The sequence below is a fragment of the Diadema antillarum genome, unplaced genomic scaffold, assembly GCF_040938485.1.
Source record: "Diadema antillarum isolate AM-2024a unplaced genomic scaffold, OU_Dant_1.0 seq00000932_RagTag, whole genome shotgun sequence".
Taxonomy (NCBI): Eukaryota; Metazoa; Echinodermata; class Echinoidea; order Diadematoida; family Diadematidae; genus Diadema; species Diadema antillarum.
Genome location: NW_027271783.1, coordinates 1286308 through 1309712, shown reverse-complemented (window position 1 = coordinate 1309712; position 23405 = coordinate 1286308). Strand labels below are relative to the sequence as shown.

Below are 23405 nucleotides of genomic sequence, written 5' to 3'. Positions count from 1 at the left end.
ATATCTTAATGTTTGCTTATTATTAAAAATATAACATCGCCGAATGAAAATAGATCATATCAATACATGGCTTGGAAGCTGCCTGTGTAATTCAGGGAATATTGTAAGAAATTAAAAGGATTTCCTTTCAGGACTTTGCAGTTTGTTGAATACCTGTGCCATGTGCTGATTTCTGTGATTATGATGATGCACCACTCATCAGTAATTATGTTGGATGTACACAGGTTAATGAGGCAGTAACCAGAATTGTGTATTTTAGTCCAATCGTTATTGAAGTGGCATCACTGCAAGCATGATAGACTGTCTCTCTTGTACAACAGCAGTCTCACCTGCACTCATAGTGGCAATTATTGTCAAACGTAATGCTCAAAAGTCTGGCCTTGTCAGTTTTGTTTTGATAGTTCTGTAGTATTTTTTTTCTTTCTGTGAGCAGCTTTTAAGAAATAACATCTTCCTATCTTAATCAAATACAAATCTTCAGAGTTCTCTCTTGCTTTGAATTATACATTTTTTTTTTGGTCACTTTAAAAATTCTGATGCTTGCATTTTGACTAACATTTTTTGTAGGGAAGGCACACACCTATTGAGATGGTTCTCCTCAGTGATAAAGAATTATTATTTTTACATATTGATCAAAGTTAAGTGATATGTTTTGTGGCAATGCTCTCGTTTTGATACAATCTCCCAAATCCACTGTTACACTGCAAATCATCAAATGACTTTACAGGAAATAGAACTTAACCACCTACTTGGATTTCAGCCAATATGATTCAGTGGCTTGGCACCATGCACTGCAGCCAATGTGAAAATGATTATTCTGGCTTGTGTTGCCATGGCTACTTGCAAGTGAGGTTAATAAATTGACCTTTGCCCGTGCAGGAGCAAGCATCGTGGGTATGCCAGTGCGAAGACTCCGTTGTCCAGCAGCTCGAGCAGGACTTCAAGCGGACATTGCAGCAGCAGAACTCCCTGGAGCAGTGGGCGGCGTGGCTGAAAGGCGTGGTCAACCAGGTCCTCCAGCCCCACGAAGGCTCGCCCCAATTTGCCAAGGCAGCTCGGCAGTTCCTCCTCAAGTGGTCTTTCTACAGGTGCGTAGCTGCGTTGGTCTGTTGGTATGTTGTTGGTGGTTGGCTGGTTCTGGGGGTTCAACCAAGGCCACTTTAGAAGTCTTCATGCTGCTTGAAGATGTTTTTACAAAATATCTGGGTTTGTCAGAAGAGAAATTGACTAATTGTAGTCAGCTTTAAGTTCTACAGGTGACTCCTGTTATAATGAAGTCCTCAGGGCCAACAGTTTTCCATTGTTATATTGAAATTTCATTGTAGCCATTATAGATAGTAATTTGGGCCACTGAATTATACTTGACGAAATTTCCTTATATCTGTATGCGATATAATGGGAGCATACTGCAGTTGAAAGGCTACAACTGGAGACTCTGCAATACAGTATCATTCACCAGAGAAAATCAAGTATCATTGTCTTTCTTAGAGCAACTGGAAAGTAAAGTAATCATTTTCAATAGATATTAGTGCTAACATGCTTAGTGTACTTCCTGTGTGCCCCTCTCGCAGCTCAATGGTCATCCGAGACCTGACACTCCGCAGTGCAGCTAGCTTCGGCTCCTTCCACCTCATCCGCCTGCTGTACGACGAGTACATGTTCTATCTCATAGAGCACAAGGTGGCATCGGCTACAGGAGAGACGCCCATCGCTGTCATGGGTAAGGACCACTCTTTCCATAAACAGTCTTCAAATAGGCTTGCTTCCAGTTTCAAGCGAGGGACAATAGTCAACACTGACAAATTTATACCCTGTGTAATATGTATGACAGGGGTTGGGTTGAGCTTTTGTAGTTTTCTTACATAAAGGGGCAAACCAAGAAAGTGGGGGTGGGGGATAAGAACAAAGAAGCAAGAGCTGTTGGACCTGAAAAAATCTGTGATCCGAAGATCATCATTATATACATTGCTTTTAAATTTCATGTGCTGAAAAGCTGTGCTGGAATTGGAGCAGACTTGTTATAAAGGAGAGAGAGTGGAAATTGTGGTCATGATTGAAATATGTCAAAAAAGGGACAAGATAGATTTGTTATTTGAGAAATATACTAGTAAACTGTTATAAATTGGTAACTGCCGGCCTTTTTTGCAGCATAAAATTTACAAGAATTATCACTGGCATACAATGCATATAGTGTAGAGAAATTTTCCGAGCATCTTGGCTCGTGCCAAATTTGCAAAATTAAAATGCACGCAAATATTTCTGGTTTTACAGTAGTCTGAAGTATACTCGGACAGGTGTCTGTGGGAAATGAGTGTTATAGCAAAATCAGCTTATCCTCAATGGGTTAGTGTGCTGACACGAGTAGAGAATGTGCTGCTAACACGATACTTTTTTCTCTTGTCTCTTTGATCCAGATAAAGTGGACAGCAGAGGAGAGAGGATATCAATGAGTGGGGAGAGCATCACCGAGAACGGAGATGTGGTAGAAGAAAAGAAGAGTCCGGTAGAAACAAACAGTGCCACGACGAATTCGACCATCACATTAGCAACTGGAAGCAACGGCAGTGCAAACTGAACAGGGTGTTGCATCTACCTACCCTGAGAAAGAGATGGACTGTGTATATTTCTTTTCTGGCCTTTTAAATCTTCTTCTTTTTTTCCTCCCCCCTCACAAAAATGTGTAGGAATGAAAATGTTGGTTTTCAAACATCTTGTACGTCTGACAATCATTCGTTCATAAGGCTGAGTTAGGGTCGCCTTTCGAGTGTGTCCATGGGTCGCCAGGTGAGCCAGTGAAGCACTCTTTGTCAAAGCCTGCTAAGATTTTGTTGTGCCCGTTTGTCATCTGTATGGTTGTGAAGGATCAGCCACTTGATGGCAGGCTAGTCTGTAATCCTAAACCCTTGGCTCACCACTGACTGACCGTGACCGCCTAGATCACTGTATTAAGCTGCACAGGAGGTCAACTATCAGGGCTTTGCTTTCTGTGTGCAATCTTGTTCTGACCGAGCCTAGCTTGGGTGACTCGAACCAAAGCAGTGGATGTAGTTTTGTTTTTGTCTTATGTTTTCTCCTTGTCTGTCTGTATTTTGAAATCATTTGGTTGGCAAAAATTATGTTATTTAAATAGTTAGTTGACTGATATGCACAAATATGCTGTATCAAGAAGGGAACTTTTCTTAAAGAGGTGGTTAAAACAGTATAGTTCTTCTGGGCATTTCATGAAGCATTTTAAAGGACTTCTGCAGTAAGTATGAGATCTCCTTATAAGCCTGTCTGTGCAGCTGCTATAACACTGATCCTGATCCAAATTTTCCCGGCATGAAATTTGTAAGAGAAATGAAGTATGCTAAGCAAAGATAAAATGACAATGCCAAAACAATTTAAAGGTGAACAGAATGATGAGAAGAAACCATGTGTTGAAATTGCATTGTGTGGCATGCAATGCACGGGCAGTGCGATCTAACAGACTAGAAGCAGCCGTGACCTTCACACAGATGAAACTATTACGCACATTTGCAGGGCTAATTCAAAGTATCGCTTGAAGAATTGCAAGCCTTATGCTTGTGTTAGTGGCATTTAGTTGTATTTTCCTTTGCGAGTGTAATGCCAAAGAAACTGACAAGATGTCTGTGTAGTGTGTAAATGTGGCGGCAGCAACAAATACCACAACTACATTTTGTCTGGAATTTGGAGAGATGAAACTGATTGCCTTTTATGTTTTGCTGTTGGAGAATATAAAGAAAATTTCTCTAAACCTGCCATAAGAATTGCTTGAAAGTAGGATGTTGATGTGCGTGTTTCAGTTGTCATGAAGTCAACAGTCTGGTTAGTGAATAAATTTTATCTTAATGCAGATGAGTGATATATAGCGCTCTGAATTTATTTTCTCCACTGTAACATTGGGCTGCTGGGTATTGTGAAGCATTGACTTCAGTACTGGAATGTACTTTCAGCCATTTTATCAGGCTTGATATATTTTTCTAGAAGGCAATCTGCAAAATTTAAATGTCACAAGCTGCACATTACTGCACTTTTGTTGAAACATCAAAACACATGATTTTTGACTTCAGTCAATTTCATGCTTGCCACAGCAGGTTTTTTTTTTTTTTTTTGGGGGGGGGGTTTGTAGGTGTTGTTTTTTTTTTTTTTTTGGTGTACGAAGTTGCATTTGGAGAAAAAGCAATAAGAAAATATTTTGTGGATTCTTGCAGCAGCACAATTAAATGACAAGAAAGAATAGGGATGTTGAAAAGCTAATGAATATATGAAGTTAACTGAAAAGAGGTTCATAGTCTATTTTAAGAGTTGATTTGGAATTAAATGTGATGAATGAACTAGTGTGCAATATTATGACATTCACACTATGTGGCAATGAAATAAAGAATTATGTTTTAGCAACTGTAAAGAAATTTAGCACATTAGGCAGCACTTTAATGAGGAGAAAGTGTTTCAGAAGTCTGAGGATTATTTTACCATGTCCTTTTTACCTTGCTCTGTACAAAAAGTACAGTGTAGAGTCAAACTGAAGTCAGTCATCAAGCATTCCTATTGAAAGATAATGGTTAATCAGTCTATGCACAGTAAATTATTACTCAGATGGCAGTGAATGTGGCTCGTGTTGTTTTATTCAGTAGATTTTTTGCTGTTGCAAGCTGTATGCTTATGATTCTGTGAAGTAGTTGAGCTCGATCAATTTTGGGATACAAATAGTGCATGGGTGTCAGCTGAAAGAATGAACTTGTTAAATTATCAGTAATGTTTCTGCTGCCAGGCATTGTCTTTGGAGAGACGATTCCCCCTCTTAAATTAAACAGCCTTGATGTTTTGACTACAAAACAACTTAGGCAGCAGTGTCTCGTATTGTTTGAAGGATACTTGGAAAAGGGGAGGATAAATTATGTGTGGTTTGCTGACTGACATGACTTGGAAAAAAACAAAGGGAAGTGTGGTGATGGTGTACATTTCTTTTCAAGTCGCATTAGGTGCCTATCTTAACCTGTTTTACTGTCTTTCTCACATGCTCCCTCACACGTTAGAGATGAGCGTGTGATGCGTTTTCTTTGCCGTTTCCTTTGTTGACTCTGTTGTTACATTCCAATAAGTGAAATCGAGTCCTGTTTCTTCTAGTCATGCAAATTTGAGGTGTTGTTGAAAACTTGTGTGTAGTTGTGTTTGTGTCATTACTGAATTTGAAATATCGAGTCACCGTTTGATGCCGTGTTCAAAGATGAATATTTATTCAATTCTGTTGCTGTATTTCTTCCCTATATCATTTGGGCTGTGATGCTATTTTGATATGTTATTGATGATAAGTAGTTGTTTTCAGTGAGAAAGTTTAAACTCTAAGTGTGACTTAGAATTTGCTTTGCTAGAATTCAATTATTAGAAATGTATCCATTTTGTGATTGTAGACTGTTACCAGAATTAATTTCACAAGTGAAGCATTATTGTCCTAGGGTATTATTTTCAGTTAAGTTTAGCAACATGCTCAGTTGTAGAAAGCTGCTTGGATTTAATCCTTTCCAGAAGTCTTGCGCCCTCTCTTAGTGTCGACAACTCAAAGAAGAAATTGGCCTATAAATTTGCCATCTTCTGTACAAAGTACAATTGCATTTAGTTGTGCTTTTATTTTGCACAAGAAATGGCTCAGGTAGATCTTTCCCTTTTGATATTGAAATATTAGAACAAGTAAGATTGCACCATCGTTTGCTTTGTTGTGGTAGAACGTAGCATTTGAATATTCCTAAAAGATTCATGTGTGGTTGCCACCATTCTCTGCTTGGTAGTAGAAGAAAGTAAGAGTTTGGCCTTTTATAAGTTTGAGTAGCACACATATTTTGGTGTTACCACACAGAAAGAGATGTCATATGTAAGTGAATTTTCATGCAATCCGTTGACCATGAGTCCCGTTCCACTGATGCAAGTCGTTTGCTTTGTCTGTGTGTCTCCTGTTTGTACAGTAAATATGCTTGGTTTGTAAAATATTTTTGAAGATTCTGATTTTTAAGAGGTAATTTTTACAATTTTTTATGTACATGTGTTTGTATAGTGACTTATCACAAAATCATAAATGGATTGCACTCTCCATGTACAGACACTATTTTGTGAAGTTGTTTGATGTGCATATTTATCAGATTTATTTCTATCTTGATTATCTTTGATTAAAGATGATCACAATTGTACAATTTTAGTAGGTGAAATAAAAGTAGGAAAGGCAAGTGTGAGAGTTAGAAATTTGTAGGTATATGTGGATGCATCACTTTTTTATATGAATTACAACGATGAAGCACCTGCTTATTTCTAATTTCTGCCAAGTAATTTTTCTAAGGATTAATTCTGCAAATGCATTTTAAATGTCAATGAATTAGTTACTTGTTGAGAATCTTTCATGATTGTTGATTTTTGTACGTATCTGTCACACGAAACCAAAAGGAGATTTACAGTGATCCCAGGAAGAAGGCCATTCATATGCTATTCCCTCTCGTAATAATATCACTGAATTATAGTGGTGTTTATGTGAAATTCAAGAATGAATTGCCATTTTACAAGATTTCTACAGTTTCCATGTGGCCGTCTCCTGAATGCACTTGGCAAGGAGGTGGTCCAGCTGTGCAGTTTTTTGCACTTCTCTCCGATAATCAGTGCAGCATTTTTTTTATTTTAGTAATTTGTGAAAGTGCTTACTCAAGATGGATGACTGTAATGCCTATTCTAATTTTCCTCCGAGTAGAGAATGTATGTGATGTGCTTATTGTGCAGATAGTATTTTTCCTGAAAATTTAATGTGTAACGAGAGACTGTAGTGTCTAATTCATGAGAGACTGGATATCCCAACATGAAATGTATCGGAAGCCATGAGGGCTTCTCAACGAGAAACAAGTGCCTGTAAATCCAGAGGTTTTTTTTTTTTTTTTTCTTCAGTATTTTTTTCAGACTGTGAAATGAAAACATGATGCACATTGTCATTGATATCATCAGGTCACAATGCCTCAAATTAATTGACAGTTATGCATTATGATTTGCAGTTGATAAAAAGGACATTGCCTGGCTGAATTTTCATTGGGGGTTACAATAACTGTATTGACCCAAATATAGTGTTGAGGATTATGAATTTAATGCGAAACTGAAATAGTGTTCTCTCCCCACCCCCCCCCCAAAAAGAGACAAGAACAGAAAAATAAATAAGGCCATTGAAACAAGGAAGCACAATACGTGTGCCAGCAAACAATGTAAAAACTAAAAAGACATTAAATCATCCCAGTCTTCGTAGAACGTTGTCACAATGCAACCTGCATGGCTAGTTCAAGATGCCGAGATAAACTCTGACTGCTGATAGCCTGAAATGTGCTAAAGTTGCATCAAGTCTGGAGTGAACACTATGGTTGCTGTTAACAGTGAATGTATACATATAGCTTACCTGATTCTCAAGAGGGGTTGCATTATCCATAACTTCAGATAAAATCAAAGTGTAGAAAGGATGAGTTGGGGAAATACGCTGTATGCTCTTCTGTTGTCTAGATTTTGTGCTACCATTCTCCTTCAGCTGAACAAACAATGTAATGTGTGTATTCTTAAAGGCATAACAGGATATATCCTTACTCCCAACTTTTTATGTACAGCTCTAAAAATGTTATTTATTATTTTGCGTAGCAGTATGTATCATGGAATTATTGGTGTTTTTTTTTTTTTTTTTTGGTGGGCCTGGAGTCTTGTTCCCCACTTGATGGTAAAATGAAAGCAATAGTTTTGTACTTAACTGCTGACAATTGAAAGTTATGAAGTGGCAAAGTTTTATGTCCCAACTATGTATTACCCAACAAGTCAGAGCTTTGACGTTGAGAGAAGATGAAGGAGGAGATAGACAAGAAGAATTTAATTGCTACTCCATTTGATGACTCTTATTTTATTGAAGGCCTTAAATACCTCCCTTTTCATCCTTAAATGCTATTTGTGTATATAGAATAATTTCCTCTTGCTAGGGTATACTTGCATTTGCTTTGTTGTTTTGTTAGTGCAGTGAAGGCCTGAATGATATTGATCACTGTATCTTCAAGAAATAAAGTGACACAAGCTCTACTTTTCTTGTGCATGTACCTCATGTTTGAGTGAATGAAATCGAGGTTGTTGAGTGTTGGTGTGAAAAGCGAGTGGTTTGGTCAATGTGGCAGTATACAAGTTGTGATTGGTTCTTGAATATCTGGCACATCTCACTCAGCAAATGAAATCTTTTACGAAATGTGGTGGCTTGGCCAACACAATGCACTGCTCCTGTTTTAACAGAGTTCAAAAACAAAATTCTTGGTACAATGAAGTAAATAATCAGGTCCCCAAATTATCATCTGTATCATCCTTATATTCTCTATACTGTTCAGCTTTATTGAAATTTCGACATAACGTAAGAAACTTCTGGTCCTGAGGACTTGGGGTATAACAGGAGTCACTTGTATCTCGATACACATCTCATTTTGCTCCAAAGATAATCATTCATGCAAATTTCACTTGACTCAGTTGCTACCATGAGCATGAGCTATCTTATATGTACTAGTATACCTACATGTAGGTACATGCAATGGTGATCATACTGTCGGCTCTATCAATTTCCCATGCAATATGGCACCTCAGTCATAAGAATTGGTGCTAATTTTTAACAAACTTGTACATGTATATGAAGAACTGAACTCGTATATGAAAGTGTTTCAGAGACCTTTTACAGCCCTGCCCACTTGGGGACAGTTAACCTTTTGTGGAATAATAATAATAATGATATGAAAAATTCATATAGTGCTTATGACCAAAATGTTTCTAAGTGTTTTACAATAAACAAGAGAAGCAAACATATAATCAGCTACAAATACAAATTATCCATAAATGACACAATTGATATTGCTCTTGAAATACGTGGGTCCCGAGTTTCCTTTTGAAAATGTTGGTACAGCTGTACTTGTACAAGCTCTGCCTCTCCTATTGAAGTTAGGGCCTACATAAACAATACCAAGGCACTAGTTGAAGAAAGTACAGGACATAGTTATTTACGAGTACTAATTTTGTTCTTAAAGTGGCTTTTTGATCTCGTACAATAATTCTGTCTTCCATGGCAGTCACCCTAGTTGCTGGCCCTTGTCTATTAGAATGAGACATAAACTGGTTTGAATATAGTGCCTGAAGCAGTTCCAAAAACCCTCTGTATGCGTCTGCGTGTTTAATGTGAAAATATTCGTTTTGTTACATACTCTTGGCTTTTAAGACATTGGTGTTTCCCTTTGTTTTGTGTTGTATGCGACGTTGAACATGGTTGTATGTATTCGACTTAGAACTGCTCTGGACAGCGGTACTGGTATGGTCTGGACGTTGCGCAATACCCCGCACACGTGGAGCATGCACCGCTTCGTCCGTTGGGTGTTTGGTTGTGAGCGTGCGCGCGATGCGCATGTAAAGCAAGTGCGTGCCCGTGCGTGGCCCGTGCCACTTGCACCATACCATGTACCACCACTGCTTGTTATAAACGCGTATCCCCGAAAGATGAAGACGATTCAACTCATCACCAACGATGGCAGAATCAGCTGAAAAAGTCGACACACAGAAATTAGCGAAAGAACTCGATGAAAAACTTGACAATTTCATCGAATCTCTTCCAAGAAGAAATTATGATGGTGGACTATCAGAGGAAAACTGGGAAGAGGTAATACACATTCTTTGTAACGCCGATAACGAGAGTAGATTTAAATTTACATATCGTTTTCTTCGCAGTTTTGGTCCGTAGTCCCGTCTGTAGTAATACATGTACGTAGGGCCTACATGTCATCTCTTGACTGGCATTGCATTGCCAGTCAAACTCAAAGGTTAACTGTTTCTGGGAAAAGGATCTTTAAAAGTTCTGGTTTAGAAAGAATGGTTTTAGATGTGGTAAATAGAGAAAATAGGGTAAAATTTACAAGCTGAATTCTTTGTCTTGTTTCTCTAAACTCGATAACTGAGTAATTAGTCTTAAAAAATATAGAGTCTATAGAGTAAAATATCCCGTTTGCGGCAGTTTAAGCATTGTTGAGGGTTTTTCCAACTTGTAAACAAATCAGGCAAATTATTTTCAACCATTTTATATATCATAGACAAGATTATTAATTAACGCAATTGTTTTCATAAAAGAAATTTACCATTGACCAACGCAGTTTACATGATTTACCAGAGCAAAACCCGGCACAATTTTCACCGATAAGGGCGATATGCGACGTAGTATTTCTGCTTGCGGCACGATGTACAATCCCTATGCAATACGCGCGTGCTCCGCGATCTGTAGCTGAACGCCTTCACATGTCTCGCGAACATTGCGCAAGTGCCAATTCCCATTGCGAAAGCACGTGAAAATAGCAGGCGCACATGCATTGGCCGCAAACAAGATCGCAAATCTGGCAGTGTTGTTGATGTCTTTCTCGTGTATTTCTCATTTTTTTTCGATGGTAACCTCCACTTTCCAAAAAAAATGGCGGCCCACATCGGCTCGCGAAAGTTCTATTTTACGTGAGGATATGTTTTCAAAATCCATGAACATCGAGAAAACGACAAAAAATCCAGTTTCTTGGACCATTGTTTCTTAACTGTTATGTTAAGAAGTACCGAAAATTTCATTTTGGATGCGATATGTTGTCATTTAAGTGAGAAAATTTCACTTTCGTCAAGAGATCGTGCCCATTTTATCGGTTGGTTTTTGTTGATTGCTAGTGTGTTAGTATATGTGTAGTGTGCATGTAACAGTGCAGTGCTGTGTTTAGTGGCATATTACCGTGTATGCTGTACCTGCCGCGAACGGCTGCATGGCCGCATACTGCTGTAGTTACTCTATATACAGAGGCAATTGCTCAGCAAGAAGCAACCAGTGATATTTGAAAAGTTTACAAATGATGGATTTGACTGAAAACATAGAGCCCCAGACCCCTCTCAATCTCAGCGCAGATGGTTACAAACCACTGAAAATCTAATTGTACTGTGTTCACCATACTGAACTTGTTAATCACGAATGAGATATTTTGCAGATTGGGACTTTTACGACAATTTTGTGAGTGGTTAAATTTGCTAAACTGGATCTGGAGAGCCACATAAACGAAAAGAAACTGAGAAAGAAATGTCAATATTTAAAAGGGAGAAGATGGTGGTCCCACCTTGGAGATGATCTACAAATCTACACATTGCATCTGTGTCATTGGAAGCAATATTTTTCGAGAGATGCTTGTGTAGCAAATATCGGTTAACTTACAAAAGTGAGGAAAATAAAAACACTTCAAAATACTCTATGTACATGCAAGGTAATTTATGCAGTTAATGAAAGGACAATAAGAAACCACTCATCTTTCGATTGAGGAACTGTAACCATTCTGATCATGTGCATTTTAATACGTTGAATAGATTTCCAAGTGTTGGATTTACAGACTCATTAGAGTTGAGGGTAGCCTGTGTAAAGCTCTTCCAACATATTCTCAAGTTGAGTTTCAGTGATACTGAATCTGCCCTTTCCTGGAGCTTATCTGTATGTGCATTTTTTGTTCAACAGAAGTTACTTTTGGGAGCTCTAGGCAAACTTGGCTGTTTCTGATCGTGGGGTGGTCCATGCTACTTAGATTATCCACTGGCAGACTCTTTTCGCAAGCTTTTTACAAGTGCAGATCTTTTACAATTACCATGTCCCACATGTTCATTTAACCATGTGCAATGATGATGATGATGATGATGATGATGATAATAATAATGATGATAATAATGATAATAATAATAATAATAATAACAATGATGATGATGATAATAATAATAATAATAATGATAACAATGATGATGATGATGATGATGATAATATAATGATAATAATAACAATGATGACAATAATGATAATAAGAATAATAATAACAATGATGATAACGATAATGATAATAATAATAACAATGATGATGATAATAATAATAATGATTATGATTAACATATAGTGAATCGAATACTTACTTGTACATGTTTACTTTAGTTCTTTTTTTGTGTGTGATTTTTTTTTCCGTGCCCTAATGATTCTTCTTCTCTTTTCTAGGAAATTGAGAAGATCCCTCTGTTTATGAAAGAGCTCCCTGAAGACATGAATGAGAGTCCAAGTCTGGTTGGTCTGCAGGAGATCAAATACGCCAGTGAGGAGAGCACTAAGGAAGGTGTGTTCTCCTTTCCACCATTCATTCATTCATTCATTCATTCATTCATTCATTCATTCATTCATTCATTCACTCATTCATTTATTCAGTCAGTTATTCCTTCAATCATTCATCCATTAATTTAATCATTTATTCATTCATTCAAATGTTCATTCATTCATTTCTGCATTCATTCATTCATTTTCTTTTAATTCATTCATCAATCTATTAATGCTTTCATTTGTCTAGATTCATTCATCATATGCTCATGCGTTCATTCATGTACTACAGTTCATCCATCCATCCATCCTTTCATCAAAAACTTTACCTTGCCCAGTGGAATGTACATCATATGAATGATATTTGGAATGTAAAAGAAGTTATGACTGCTTCATTGCTTGTGTGAAAAGGAATACGATATGTCACAAATATGACCAAACTAATTTGCAGATTGCAAAATTCTCCAGTGTGCTTGATAGAAAGATTTTTGCCCCTGATAAAGGTATTGTTAATCCTTACAAGATGGAAACTGGGCACATCTCGTTTCTCTGGGCAATGAGTTAAGACTAAGAGCTCGAAATATCATTCACATCATGTAAGTTCATGAACAAAACATGCTTTGACACAATGAATGGAACTCCTGGTACAACAATAATGGAACATCCAAAATGGCCATGCATGTGTTCTTGTTAACATTCCAATTTCTAGAGGCTGTACATGCATTGTAAATACTATGGATAACAGAGTGAAGTGGCCATAAGATATAGATAGATGTATAATGTATAGATTATGTAGATAAATTAATCATTTAATCATGTATTAAAAGACAAATTATCTTTCCTATTTACAACATTGTTGTGGGTAAAAAGAACAAACCACCCTGAAGTTGATTTAGTAATGTGATTGTACACTCTGAAATGCTTTCTTGTCCTTACTAGTAACTTTGTATTTACAAGTCAAGCATTCCCCCGTAGACATGGATGTATTGCTCGTCACACAGTCTTTTGTCATTTGTGTTGCCATCTTGAAGATAATGCTCTGACCCACAAGGACGACGGCAACCACTGGTTCAAGAAGAAGTTGTACAAGCAGGCTGTCAGGGCCTACACGGAGGGTCTGAAGGAGAAATGTGGGAACACAGAGCTCAATGCCATCCTTTACACCAACCGGGCTGCAGCTCACTTTCACTTGGGTGAGTTTCCCAGTGTCCTACAGTTTCATTGGGGGGGGGGGGGGGGGGGGGGGGGGGGCAGGGGGTAGGGGAGGTAGTGCTCGCTTGGAAAAATATCATGGTGGAGCCCTCCAAAAATCATGGGTTTTCTTAATGTATTTTAGATTTCCAATTTTTTTAACTGTTGTAGTATCAATCTTCTCCCAAATTTACTACAAAAAGATATGGTTGATGGTTGTCCAACTGTGACCTAATTAATGATTCAAGAGGAGATTACTGTTTTGATAAAGAAATGACAGATCTATAATAATGATTATGATATAGATAATGATGATGATGACAATGATTATGATAGTGATGATAATGGTAGTTATAACAAAATGATAGTAAGAAGGGTTATAAAGGTATAAATACTAATGATTATCCTAGTATCTGCTTATTTCACCCAGAGTTGCCTCTTTTAGTGTAAGAAAGGTTTCTAGAGTTTCCAAATAGTTGGGTAAAGAGGGACATATCATAGTGGATAGAATATCTTGTCTGAAGATGTGCTGGTATGCCTGGTTGGGTTTGATCCACAGATCTCCTACTAAAGAGCTCAGGGCCTTACCTGTCTCACTGTTGTTTGACTCACAGGTAATCACAGATCTTCGCTGAATGATGCCAAGGAGGCATTGAACCTCAAACCTGACCATCTGAAGGCGGCACTGAGAGTCATCCAGAGCTGTATGGAGCTAAAGGATTACAGCGAGGCGGTCCTGTGGTGTGACCGGGGACTTCAAATATCCTTTGAGTAACTCATTGCTGCTCACTCTACCATTTATTTTGATTTGCAATGTATATCTTTTGGTAATCTTTTATTCTTCTGTTAACTTTCATTTAAAGGAGAATTCCAGAGCAGTTAAAAGTTAGTCTGAAAAGAAAGAGTATAAGTGCTTTGTTCACTCACAAATATGCTCCATTCTCAAATTCTAATGTATGTTACTGATCATTATTTCAAAGTTTTCAGCCATGAATAATTACGTTTTATAATTCATAGCAGAAGAAATGAATTTTCATAATTCTATTATTCTTTTAACACAATTATTAACTCTCTCGTCTGTGTATTGATATTAACTTTTTAGACTAGCTTCCAACTGATCCAGAATTCCCCTATATGCAAGGAGATTTCAGCCGATACATTTATACTGCTCTACCTTGTAGAATTCTAATGCAGTCAAGTCTCCAGGTCTTTGATAGCTGAATTTTTATTCTTCTACATTTTATCTTAAAAATGACAAGTCAGGTTAATCTTCCTTGACCACAAGAGCACAATCATCCCCAAAATGAAGTGATGATTAGTACAAGAGCAAAAGCATCCAAGCTGAAGGTGAGTGTAAGCTTTGTGATGAAAAATTTCTTCATGTCTGATGTATTTCCAAAGTTTTTGGTGCCAAGATATTTCTTCCTTAGCCTTTGTTCACTAAAGGAACTGTACATTTCATGTTGTCATTGGAGCTTGAATAGTGCAATTCAGTGATAAAGGGATGGTATGAAACAGGAAAAATTCTTTAATTTGGTTTGCTGAGGAGTTCGGAAACTTTGCATTGCTGTACAAAAAACTTTTAAAATTAATGGCTTTTTAAAGGGCTGTCTGATATTCCTCCAACTTCACAGATACGTTCTACCATAATTTCTGCATTCACTCAATCGACACTTATGTTTGAGTTTCATTCCCCTTAAAAGAATATTTCTATTTAGTCTTTGTATTTGTCATGTTTAGTCACGATTTTTTTCGGTTGTACTGCATATCTTTAGTTTTTTATTATTTTAACAGTGAGAGAAGAGTAGATCAAGAATTCTTCAGTCTCTTTTATTTTTTTTTTTATTTGAGCAGAAAGCGGCAGACAGGGAGAAGAGGAAGGAGCAGCTGAAGGAGAAGAAACAGAGGGCGATGGATGAAAAGCTGATTAATGCAATCAAGGTTGGTTCGCTGGAGGAATAACAGGTCTATGAGATTAGACTTGACTTACCAGACTTTTAATGCCCTGATGGAATATTGGGCAGTATGGTTATCATTTATTTAATTTTTGAATGGACCTTTTGTTTTATCCTTTGTTTGATTGGCTAGCAGTTACTACACAGGTTAAAGGACAAGTTCACCTTCGCAGACATGTGGGTTGAGTGAATGCAGCAATATTAGTAGAACACATCAGTGAAAGTTTGAGGAAAATTGGACAATCCTTTCAAAATACATGAATTTTTAAAGTTTCTGCTCAGTCACGGCTGTATTAGAAGACTACTATAGCTTGTGATGTCACATGTGTACAACGACATAATGAAAGAATAAAGAAAATTCAACATATTTTCACTTTTCTCGCATAACAAAAGAACACTCAACTTCTCTCTTTCAGAAGGCAGGGGGAATAATATTACCTTTAACATACGTCAGTAAGAAGTCGAAGAAATTTGCATATTATTCGTAAAGTAAAGTTTTGTAAAAATTCTCTTTTTATTTTCCTTATATTGTTGTATGCATGTGACATCATACACTGTAGTAGTCTTCTCATCCAATAGTGACTGTGCAGAAACTGTAAGGAATTCATAACTTTTGACCGAATTGTCCAATTTTCCTCAAACTTTCACTGATTTGTTCTACTAATATTGTTGCATTCACTCAATCCCCATGTATATGAAGGTGGACTTGTCCTTTAAAGACTGACAGCTTGAGAAATATATAAGGAGGCTCTGTAATGGCATTCTACTGTTTATGTGTTTATTTTTCCTTGGAAGCTCTTAAATAGCCAAAAAGTGGTCACTAATCATAATTGAATAAGTGTATACTATGAGTCTGAATATGATGCAATACCCATAATGTGTCAATAGATGTAAAATGACAAAATCTCAATTATACAGAAACACATGGTTGTCTTCAAATGTGTTTGCAAGAACATATCAGCTCTGAGTAAATACCAATATATACATATTGTGTGCCCTTTACCGGTACATTCTTCTAAAAGTACATACAGTCATTCATATCATGAAATTGTTCATGAAATGAAATTTATTATATTTAAGTATACATTGGATCCAGAGAAGGTAGTTGATACAAGTGAAATCAGTTGATATGTGACCCGCTACAACAAAAAGGTCGTAAACTCGCGCACGGTTGAAGCTGTGAAAATCAAGTTTGAAATCAGAGCATTAAAATTGGTCAAAACTTCCGATTTTATGATTTTGATATATTATTGGAGTCTAACATGTCTTCTATCATCTGTCGAAATTTTGAAGCAAAATGATCAAAGGAAAGATTTAAAAAATAGCGTTTTTCTGAGCCATGTTTTTTGGCGTTTCAACGAAGCAGAAACTGGTTCGAAAATTTGGATTGAGCGCCACAGATAGGTTCCGCCCCTAACAATGACCAGAGTGATCTCATTGGTCAGTTTGCTGCTTGCTGCTAACCGAAGCGTGAAGCTCGCACACTGCCCAGTCGACTGGTGCGTGCAGGCAGAGTGCGCTATGCTCAGCCGGTTCTCATATCCTGGTCACTGATTGGTTGGTGAGGAGACCGCCGACGCTGATGTGCTTGAATGAACTCTTCGGGGGTTGCTAGGGCTTACCTTCTATTGTCCAGAGGTGAAAACTGACTTGCCTGTCCCTTGATCGCGATTGCGTCGAAAGGAAGACTTTTAGGGCGCTTTTCTCGAAACAGTGATTTTCCAGACGTCTCGACATGCTCTCTTTTAAACATCGATATCCCCGCAGCCGATTGTTTTTATAAAATGTGTTATGTATCGATTTAAAGCAGAAAGATTAGGGGATTATATCATGCAATTTTCAAATAATCGACCTCGCCCGACTTTAGGATCATTTTGTTGTAGCGGGTCACATATATCATTCGAGGCGACAGATAAGTCGCCAGAACTTGTTGAAGCAATGGACATTGCAATGGATACTGATTTTCCCAATGTGGAGATGACTGATGACATCATACAAAGAATGAGCATTAACCCATTGAGGACAGTTTGATTTTGCTACAACATGCATTTCCCGTAGATGCTTGCCCGAGTATATTCTGCACTCGTCCTCAACGCCTTAAGCTACTTAATAAACTTCATGTGACAGTCAAGTGTTCAACCTGCTTTCAGCCAGCCTGCTCTTTTTCCTTGGTTGCAGTCGCGGAGCATTAAATTCTGGAAGGAGCCTGCAGATGAAGACGATGAGGAAGAGGACGAGGGTCAGAAGATCAGGTCAATTGTGACATCATTGACCTCAAATGAAGTGTCTGGACGTGCCATTGTCTCCATCGACGAAGAGGGCGTTCTTCACTGGCCAGTTCGGTTCCTGTACCCAGAACATGGACAGAGTGATCTTATCTCTGCCTTCAGTGAAAACACAAGGTAATGTGTGCATGGAATGTTTTTGTTGTGTGGATATTGTCACACGTAGCGCAGTTGTGGGATCATGTTAACAATGCCAAAGTTTTTTTTTTTTAATTGTTGAATATTATGTATTATACAAACATTTCATCTTTGTAAAATTTGTATTATTACTCATATTGTATCAACAACAAAATTAAGAACATATTAAATTTGTCTTTTTAGACTAAATGCGAAAAATTGATCACAGAAGTTTTTACGAGGTTGAAAAACCTGATGATTAAGTAATGAACCCATTATAAACAAGAGTTTCACTGAGTTCTCCTAAAACATCTTTTTATCAGGTCATGATTATTGATTCAGATATATTTATGCTATATGTGTGTGCTACTTTACTCTTTTCTGTAGTTTTGTGTAATCGTGAGCCTTTCGGAGTGCTTAGAAATCAACACTTATATTTGTATTCATGCCAAACAAAAGCTATAGTCAGGTTATAATTATTATTCATGATTTATCCAAATCGTGACTTGCAGCAATGAAATCGTTGAATTGCTTACAATTGTACTAGGAGTAACACTACTTTGGTATGTATGTATATTTGTTTCTGTTTACAGATTGGGCAAGTAACTCTGAGTAATACACCTATGGCCCACCAACTCCAAAAAAGTAGAAATTATCATGCTGAAAAGAATTCAGCGTATTCTTCACAAATTTTGTCAGATACTGTTAAAGTGGAAATGTTCACGATGTGGAGATTTTTGCATATTTTGCTCAACAAGAAAATAGGGTGAAAATGAAAGCACTCAAAATTTTTGCTCGTAATATGCAACACTATTGAATGTCTTGACTCAGCAGAATTAAAAGCATACAAAATGTACCTGGTATTTAACCCAGCCGAGCAAGAAAATTACACAAAAATTTCCACTCTTACAGTAGGGGACATAATGCGTGGTGTTGATCAGTTCTCCTATGTGTCAATCTACAGATTTCTAGACCACCTTGAAGTTATGTTCAGTGTGAACGAGGCTCCTCCAGCATGGGATCCCAGCAGAGAGTACAGGGTGGAGAATTTGAAAGTAAGTCCAAAGAGAACATTCGCAGTGCGTCCATTCATATGAGTAACAGAAAAAACTTTGTGTTAACCCTTTCTGCGCCAGGAACTCTGTTCACTATGTACAATGCTATGGGGTTTTCTGTGCCAATCAGTACTCAAGGCACACAAAGGGTTAGGTAGCTGAACACTGGAATGTGTGGGTAGTTCAGACAATGAAGAGACTTGAGCTATTCATACATAAACAGTTGTGTTATCGTCAAACAGTATTAAAAATCACAGGATTAAAAGGGGAAAGAGATGGAGGTGTAACCAGGAAGTACTTATGGCTCTGAGCAATTAAAGTGGGCCAATCTCAACAACAGTTACAAATAATGAAGTTTGTAGGCACAAGAGATGCTGTGATCTTTAGCAGAAAAGTGAGTGAGTTGACTAGAAATTCATTAGAAGAAAAAAAAAACCTTAGGTAAGGATGTTAAGATGGAATAAGTTGACTCTTCAGTATTCGGTCAAGAGAGATTATGAGACCATTACACTGGAAGAAGATTCTATATGTTTGAGTAGGAAGTTGGATAGGATTAGTGGAATGACAAAGATAGGTATGATGAAAACAATCATACAGATTTCTTCCCTATTTTGTTTGTGACTAGGAATCTGTGCAGTCATTATTTCAAGTCGCAGATCAGTAGATAATGGTAATTTGTATGGAACTATATTGATGTCATAACACATCACTTTCTTCGATTGTCACAACTTTTCAGAAATGGGTCTTGATATTGCTCATATATCGATAGTATTTGAAAGTGTTAAGCTCAACATTACTGGTAGCCAGAGATGACTTAAAAACAAATGATGAGACAGTGATTTGTATGAATGGAAGATATACAATCCGTGTCACATCTCCTTCAAATCATCCCACAGGTGTACTTTGAAGATTACCATAGCAACAGCCTTGTGGAGGTGAAGCCAAGACAGACTCTCCTAAAGACGTTACAACATCCAAGGTGGGAAAATAATGAAAGTAGAGCTTGAAATGATGAAAATGATTAGGGAATCTGTAATGATTGTTGTCCTGATGAGGTTATTCTTTAGCATGATGATGATATTTGAAACAAATAGATATGCAGTGATGCTTCTGCTTGGGCTGTTAAAGGCATGGTACAGTATTGGTGGAGATGAGAATTTGGCTTTTAACTTTTTGCGAGATACCAAAAAAAAAACACTTATGACATCGTACAGAGCATACCATTTTAAGAGGAATTCAAAGTTTATTTGATGAAAATCGGGTTTGGAATGACTGAAACATCCAAAAACAGAGTAAAACAAAGTGATTGTGATAAAGTGTGGGTCCCACACTTTATTATAATCGCTCTTTTTTGGATATCTCGGCCATTTCAAAACCAATTTTCATCAAATAAACGTTGAATTCCTCATAGAATTACATGCTCTTTCATATTTCAAACGAGGTTTCTCACTATCTCACCAAAAAATGATAAAAACCTGAAATTAGGTCTCAACAAAACTGTACGATCCCTTTAATTAGTGGTACTGCGGCAGATAACGATGGTGATAAAAGTATATTTCAAAAATCTGGAACTACAAAGAATAAAAGCATGTACAAGATGCAAAGCAAATACGTTATTATGCCATTTGATATGTTACTCTGTGTGATGGCTGTATGAAGAGTAATTTTGAGATTAGAGTAAATATACACCAATTGTTGGAAGAAATAAAGTGCATTAACATTATCGACAAGGCGACAATAAACACTTAATTCATTTAATTCCAGGCTCTAACTCCATAACTAAATTTAGTGCCATATGATTTGGCCACTATGTCTCCAAAATGGAATAAAACAGTGTTTTTATAACATTGACTAATATCATGAAAGTCCTTTGATTCCAAAGTCCCAGCTCCATTGTGTATGTGAATACTTTATGAGTCGTCAGTAAATCTCCACAAGTGAATATCACGTGATTCCCATTTGCTTGCACAAATCACATTATGAATATGCCATTCCCTATGACTGTAGAAAGAACTCATGACATGGAGTTTTACCGTATCACTGTTCTTTATGTAACATCCATTGTCTGTTTTATTGCAGGTATGTAATAGTCGGCGGTGTTCCCACGTTCTTCCTCCTGTCAACTGCGACTCCGTACCATGAACAGTTTTTACAGAAATATGTCAAATAACCGCAGGACACGGTGAATGACCAGATGTTTCATGGACATGTTGCTCCTGTGCTCCCTGCTCGGAAGTTTCAGATAGCCGACAACAGCTCAGTGCATTGCTGTTCAGGATGCTGAACAAGAGTCGTACATAGTGACGGTATTTGTGAAGAGCTGTAGACCTCCATCTTGCCGCATGAGAGCAGCACACGATTGAATCAGTTATTCATTCATACAAACATGGAGACATACATACATACGTACATATGCACATCAATACACCTTCTTGCATTCATACATACATACATACATACATGCATACATACGTATGTACATACATACATACATACAGACACAGACACAGACTCATACAAACTACATACACACATAATACATGCATACACACATACTCACATATATACACACAGACAGACAGACAGACAGATGTACATATATAGTACACATGGAAAGATGTGCTTGGTTGATTACAATTCGCATACGGTGTACTATTACTTGTCTATCGGCACACACTACAATGACTGAGTATCTTTCACCCGTTTACCGATGTATGTTCGTACTGGACTGATGACTTCACTGTGTTTGAAAAATATTCTTTCTTAGAAGGAAAATGCGACTGTATACACTCACTAGTGTTGACTCTCATGCACATGGGACTTAACCTGTTGAGGACGAGTCCCGAGTATACTCGGGCAAGTATTTATGGGAAACGCGTGTTGTAGCAAAATTAGCCTGTCCTCAATGGGTTAACATCCAGTTGAAGGAACTGAATACAGTGTATTTTTGTCTCTTACTGACGGGGACAGTGATGACTCACAACTTAAATTCACTGGACCTACTGTTCCTCAGACCCCATCCATTTTAGATGGAGCTTTTACTTCACCCATTGAAGACGGATCCCAAGTACTGTATGCTCGGGCAGGAGTCTGTTGGAAATATGTGTTAGAGCAAAATCAGCTTGCTCTCAATAGGGTAACAGGTAACTTACCACTCACTGAAAATGCTGCATGTTATGCACTGTAGCCAAGGACCGTGAAGATATCATATGGACAAAATGGGTTTGTCACTCCCATCCCCCCGCCCCCTAAAACTAAAGAAAAATATACATGCCCTGAAATGGTCAAATGGTAATTTATACAATGGTAAACCAGTCAATCTTTGTACAAAGGCAAAAGAAGGTGGAATGTTTACAACTATTTTCTGTTGACATAATTTGTAACTTCTCGATAAGTTCCTTGGTAGTGTATGAATGGTAGTGATCGAGAGTATTGAAGAAATCATTTAGCAGGCTTTGATAGAGATTAGATGTAGGGTCCCGGTGACATGATGAATTTTAACTCTAAGATGCATGGAATGCACATGTTGCATCAACATTTAAAGGACAAGATCACCTTTATATACATATGTATTGAGTGAATGTGGCAATTAGTAGAACACATCAGTTAAGGTTTGATGGAAATCAGACATTCCGTTCAAAAGTTAGGAATTTTTTAAATTTTTGTGCAGTCACTGCTGGATGAGAAGACTACTGCAATTGTTAAATGTGTAAAATGTGTATAGGGAAATATAAAGCTGCAGTAGTCTTCTCGTCCAGCGATGGTGACACTGAGACTTCAAAAATTCATAACATTTGAACAGATTGTCAGATTTTCTTCAAACTTTCACTGATCTGTTCTACCAATACTGCTGCATTTTCTCACTTCACGTACGTATATAATTTATAAAGGTGAACTTGTCTTTTAATGGTAGACCCTTGTCATGTGTACATTTTCATCACTGATTGGTACATTTTGTTTTAAATTACAGTCAAAATCTAGATATAAGAAATTCTTTATTATACTAGAAAGTCTTGGTCATGATATGAAGTATATTGTTATATTACCAACCAAAAGCAATTAATAAAAGAAGGACTTTATTTATGAGGACCGAAGAAATATGTTAATTGTATTTTGTCCTGTGTACATATTGGGCTCCATTCCTTTTTAGGTAAGGCATTTGCATGTTTTCTATCGTGAGATCATTCTTTCTTAAAAGCGACCTTCAGGCTAGGGAAGACATTTGTTAATCTTTTTTCTTCAAAAGCATACGCCATTGCAATATCAATATCGTGAAGAGAGCACCAACAAATGTTTTAGGGAGATGATGTGTTAAAGAGTTCATGGGAGAAGGACCAGTGTTAGGAAAAGGAAAATTTGTGTCTTAAAGCGGATATTCAGGTATGAACGGTGCACGTACATGTATGTATTTTATTCTGATGAACAAATATGAGTTAATCATGATAACAGTTTTTATGCCTCCGCCACGAAGTGGTGCCGGAGGCATTATGTTTTCGGGTTTTCCGTCCGTCCGTCCTTCCGTGCTAACGAGAGTATGCTTGTGTGGCTAGGAGAACAATAGTGCACAATAGATGGCCTTTATACCGTCAGGCTTGTGTGGCTAAAATTTTTGCTTGTGTGTCTATTTTAACAAAAGGGAAAA

The 23405-nt window shown here is 37.4% G+C and overlaps 2 protein-coding genes across 2 annotated transcripts in view; both read left to right on the top strand.

Moving 5' to 3' along the window:
• Positions 1-2575, top strand: part of LOC139741515 (DNA-binding protein RFX2-like) — a 29693-nt gene extending 27118 nt beyond the window's left edge. Inside the window, exons 13-15 of the mRNA XM_071652098.1 lie at positions 880-1088; positions 1572-1720; positions 2415-2575. Coding sequence (XP_071508199.1) covers positions 880-1088; positions 1572-1720; positions 2415-2575 — 519 coding nt within the window. The remainder of the gene's footprint in view (positions 1-879; positions 1089-1571; positions 1721-2414) is intronic.
• Positions 2576-9550: 6975 nt separating this feature from the next.
• On the top strand, positions 9551-20974 carry LOC139741547 (tetratricopeptide repeat protein 4-like). The gene is made up of 10 exons (XM_071652125.1): positions 9551-9682; positions 12068-12182; positions 13192-13353; positions 13966-14122; positions 14671-14698; positions 15206-15292; positions 17485-17708; positions 18673-18763; positions 19660-19742; positions 20843-20974. The coding sequence occupies exons 1-10, from the start codon at positions 9551-9553 to the stop codon at positions 20931-20933; spliced, it is 1170 nt and encodes a 389-aa protein (XP_071508226.1). The 3' UTR covers positions 20934-20974.
• Positions 20975-23405: the final 2431 nt, after the last annotated feature.

Coding starts and splice junctions, on each gene's coding strand:
- LOC139741547 (XM_071652125.1), top strand. CDS start 9,551: ATGGCAGAATCAGCTGAAAAAGTCGACACACAGAAATTAGCGAAAGAA. Junction 14,123..14,670: donor GGACTTCAAATATCCTTTGA/GTAACTCATTGC, acceptor AGTGATGATTAG/TACAAGAGCAAAAGCATCCA. Junction 17,709..18,672: donor GCCTTCAGTGAAAACACAAG/GTAATGTGTGCA, acceptor GTCAATCTACAG/ATTTCTAGACCACCTTGAAG.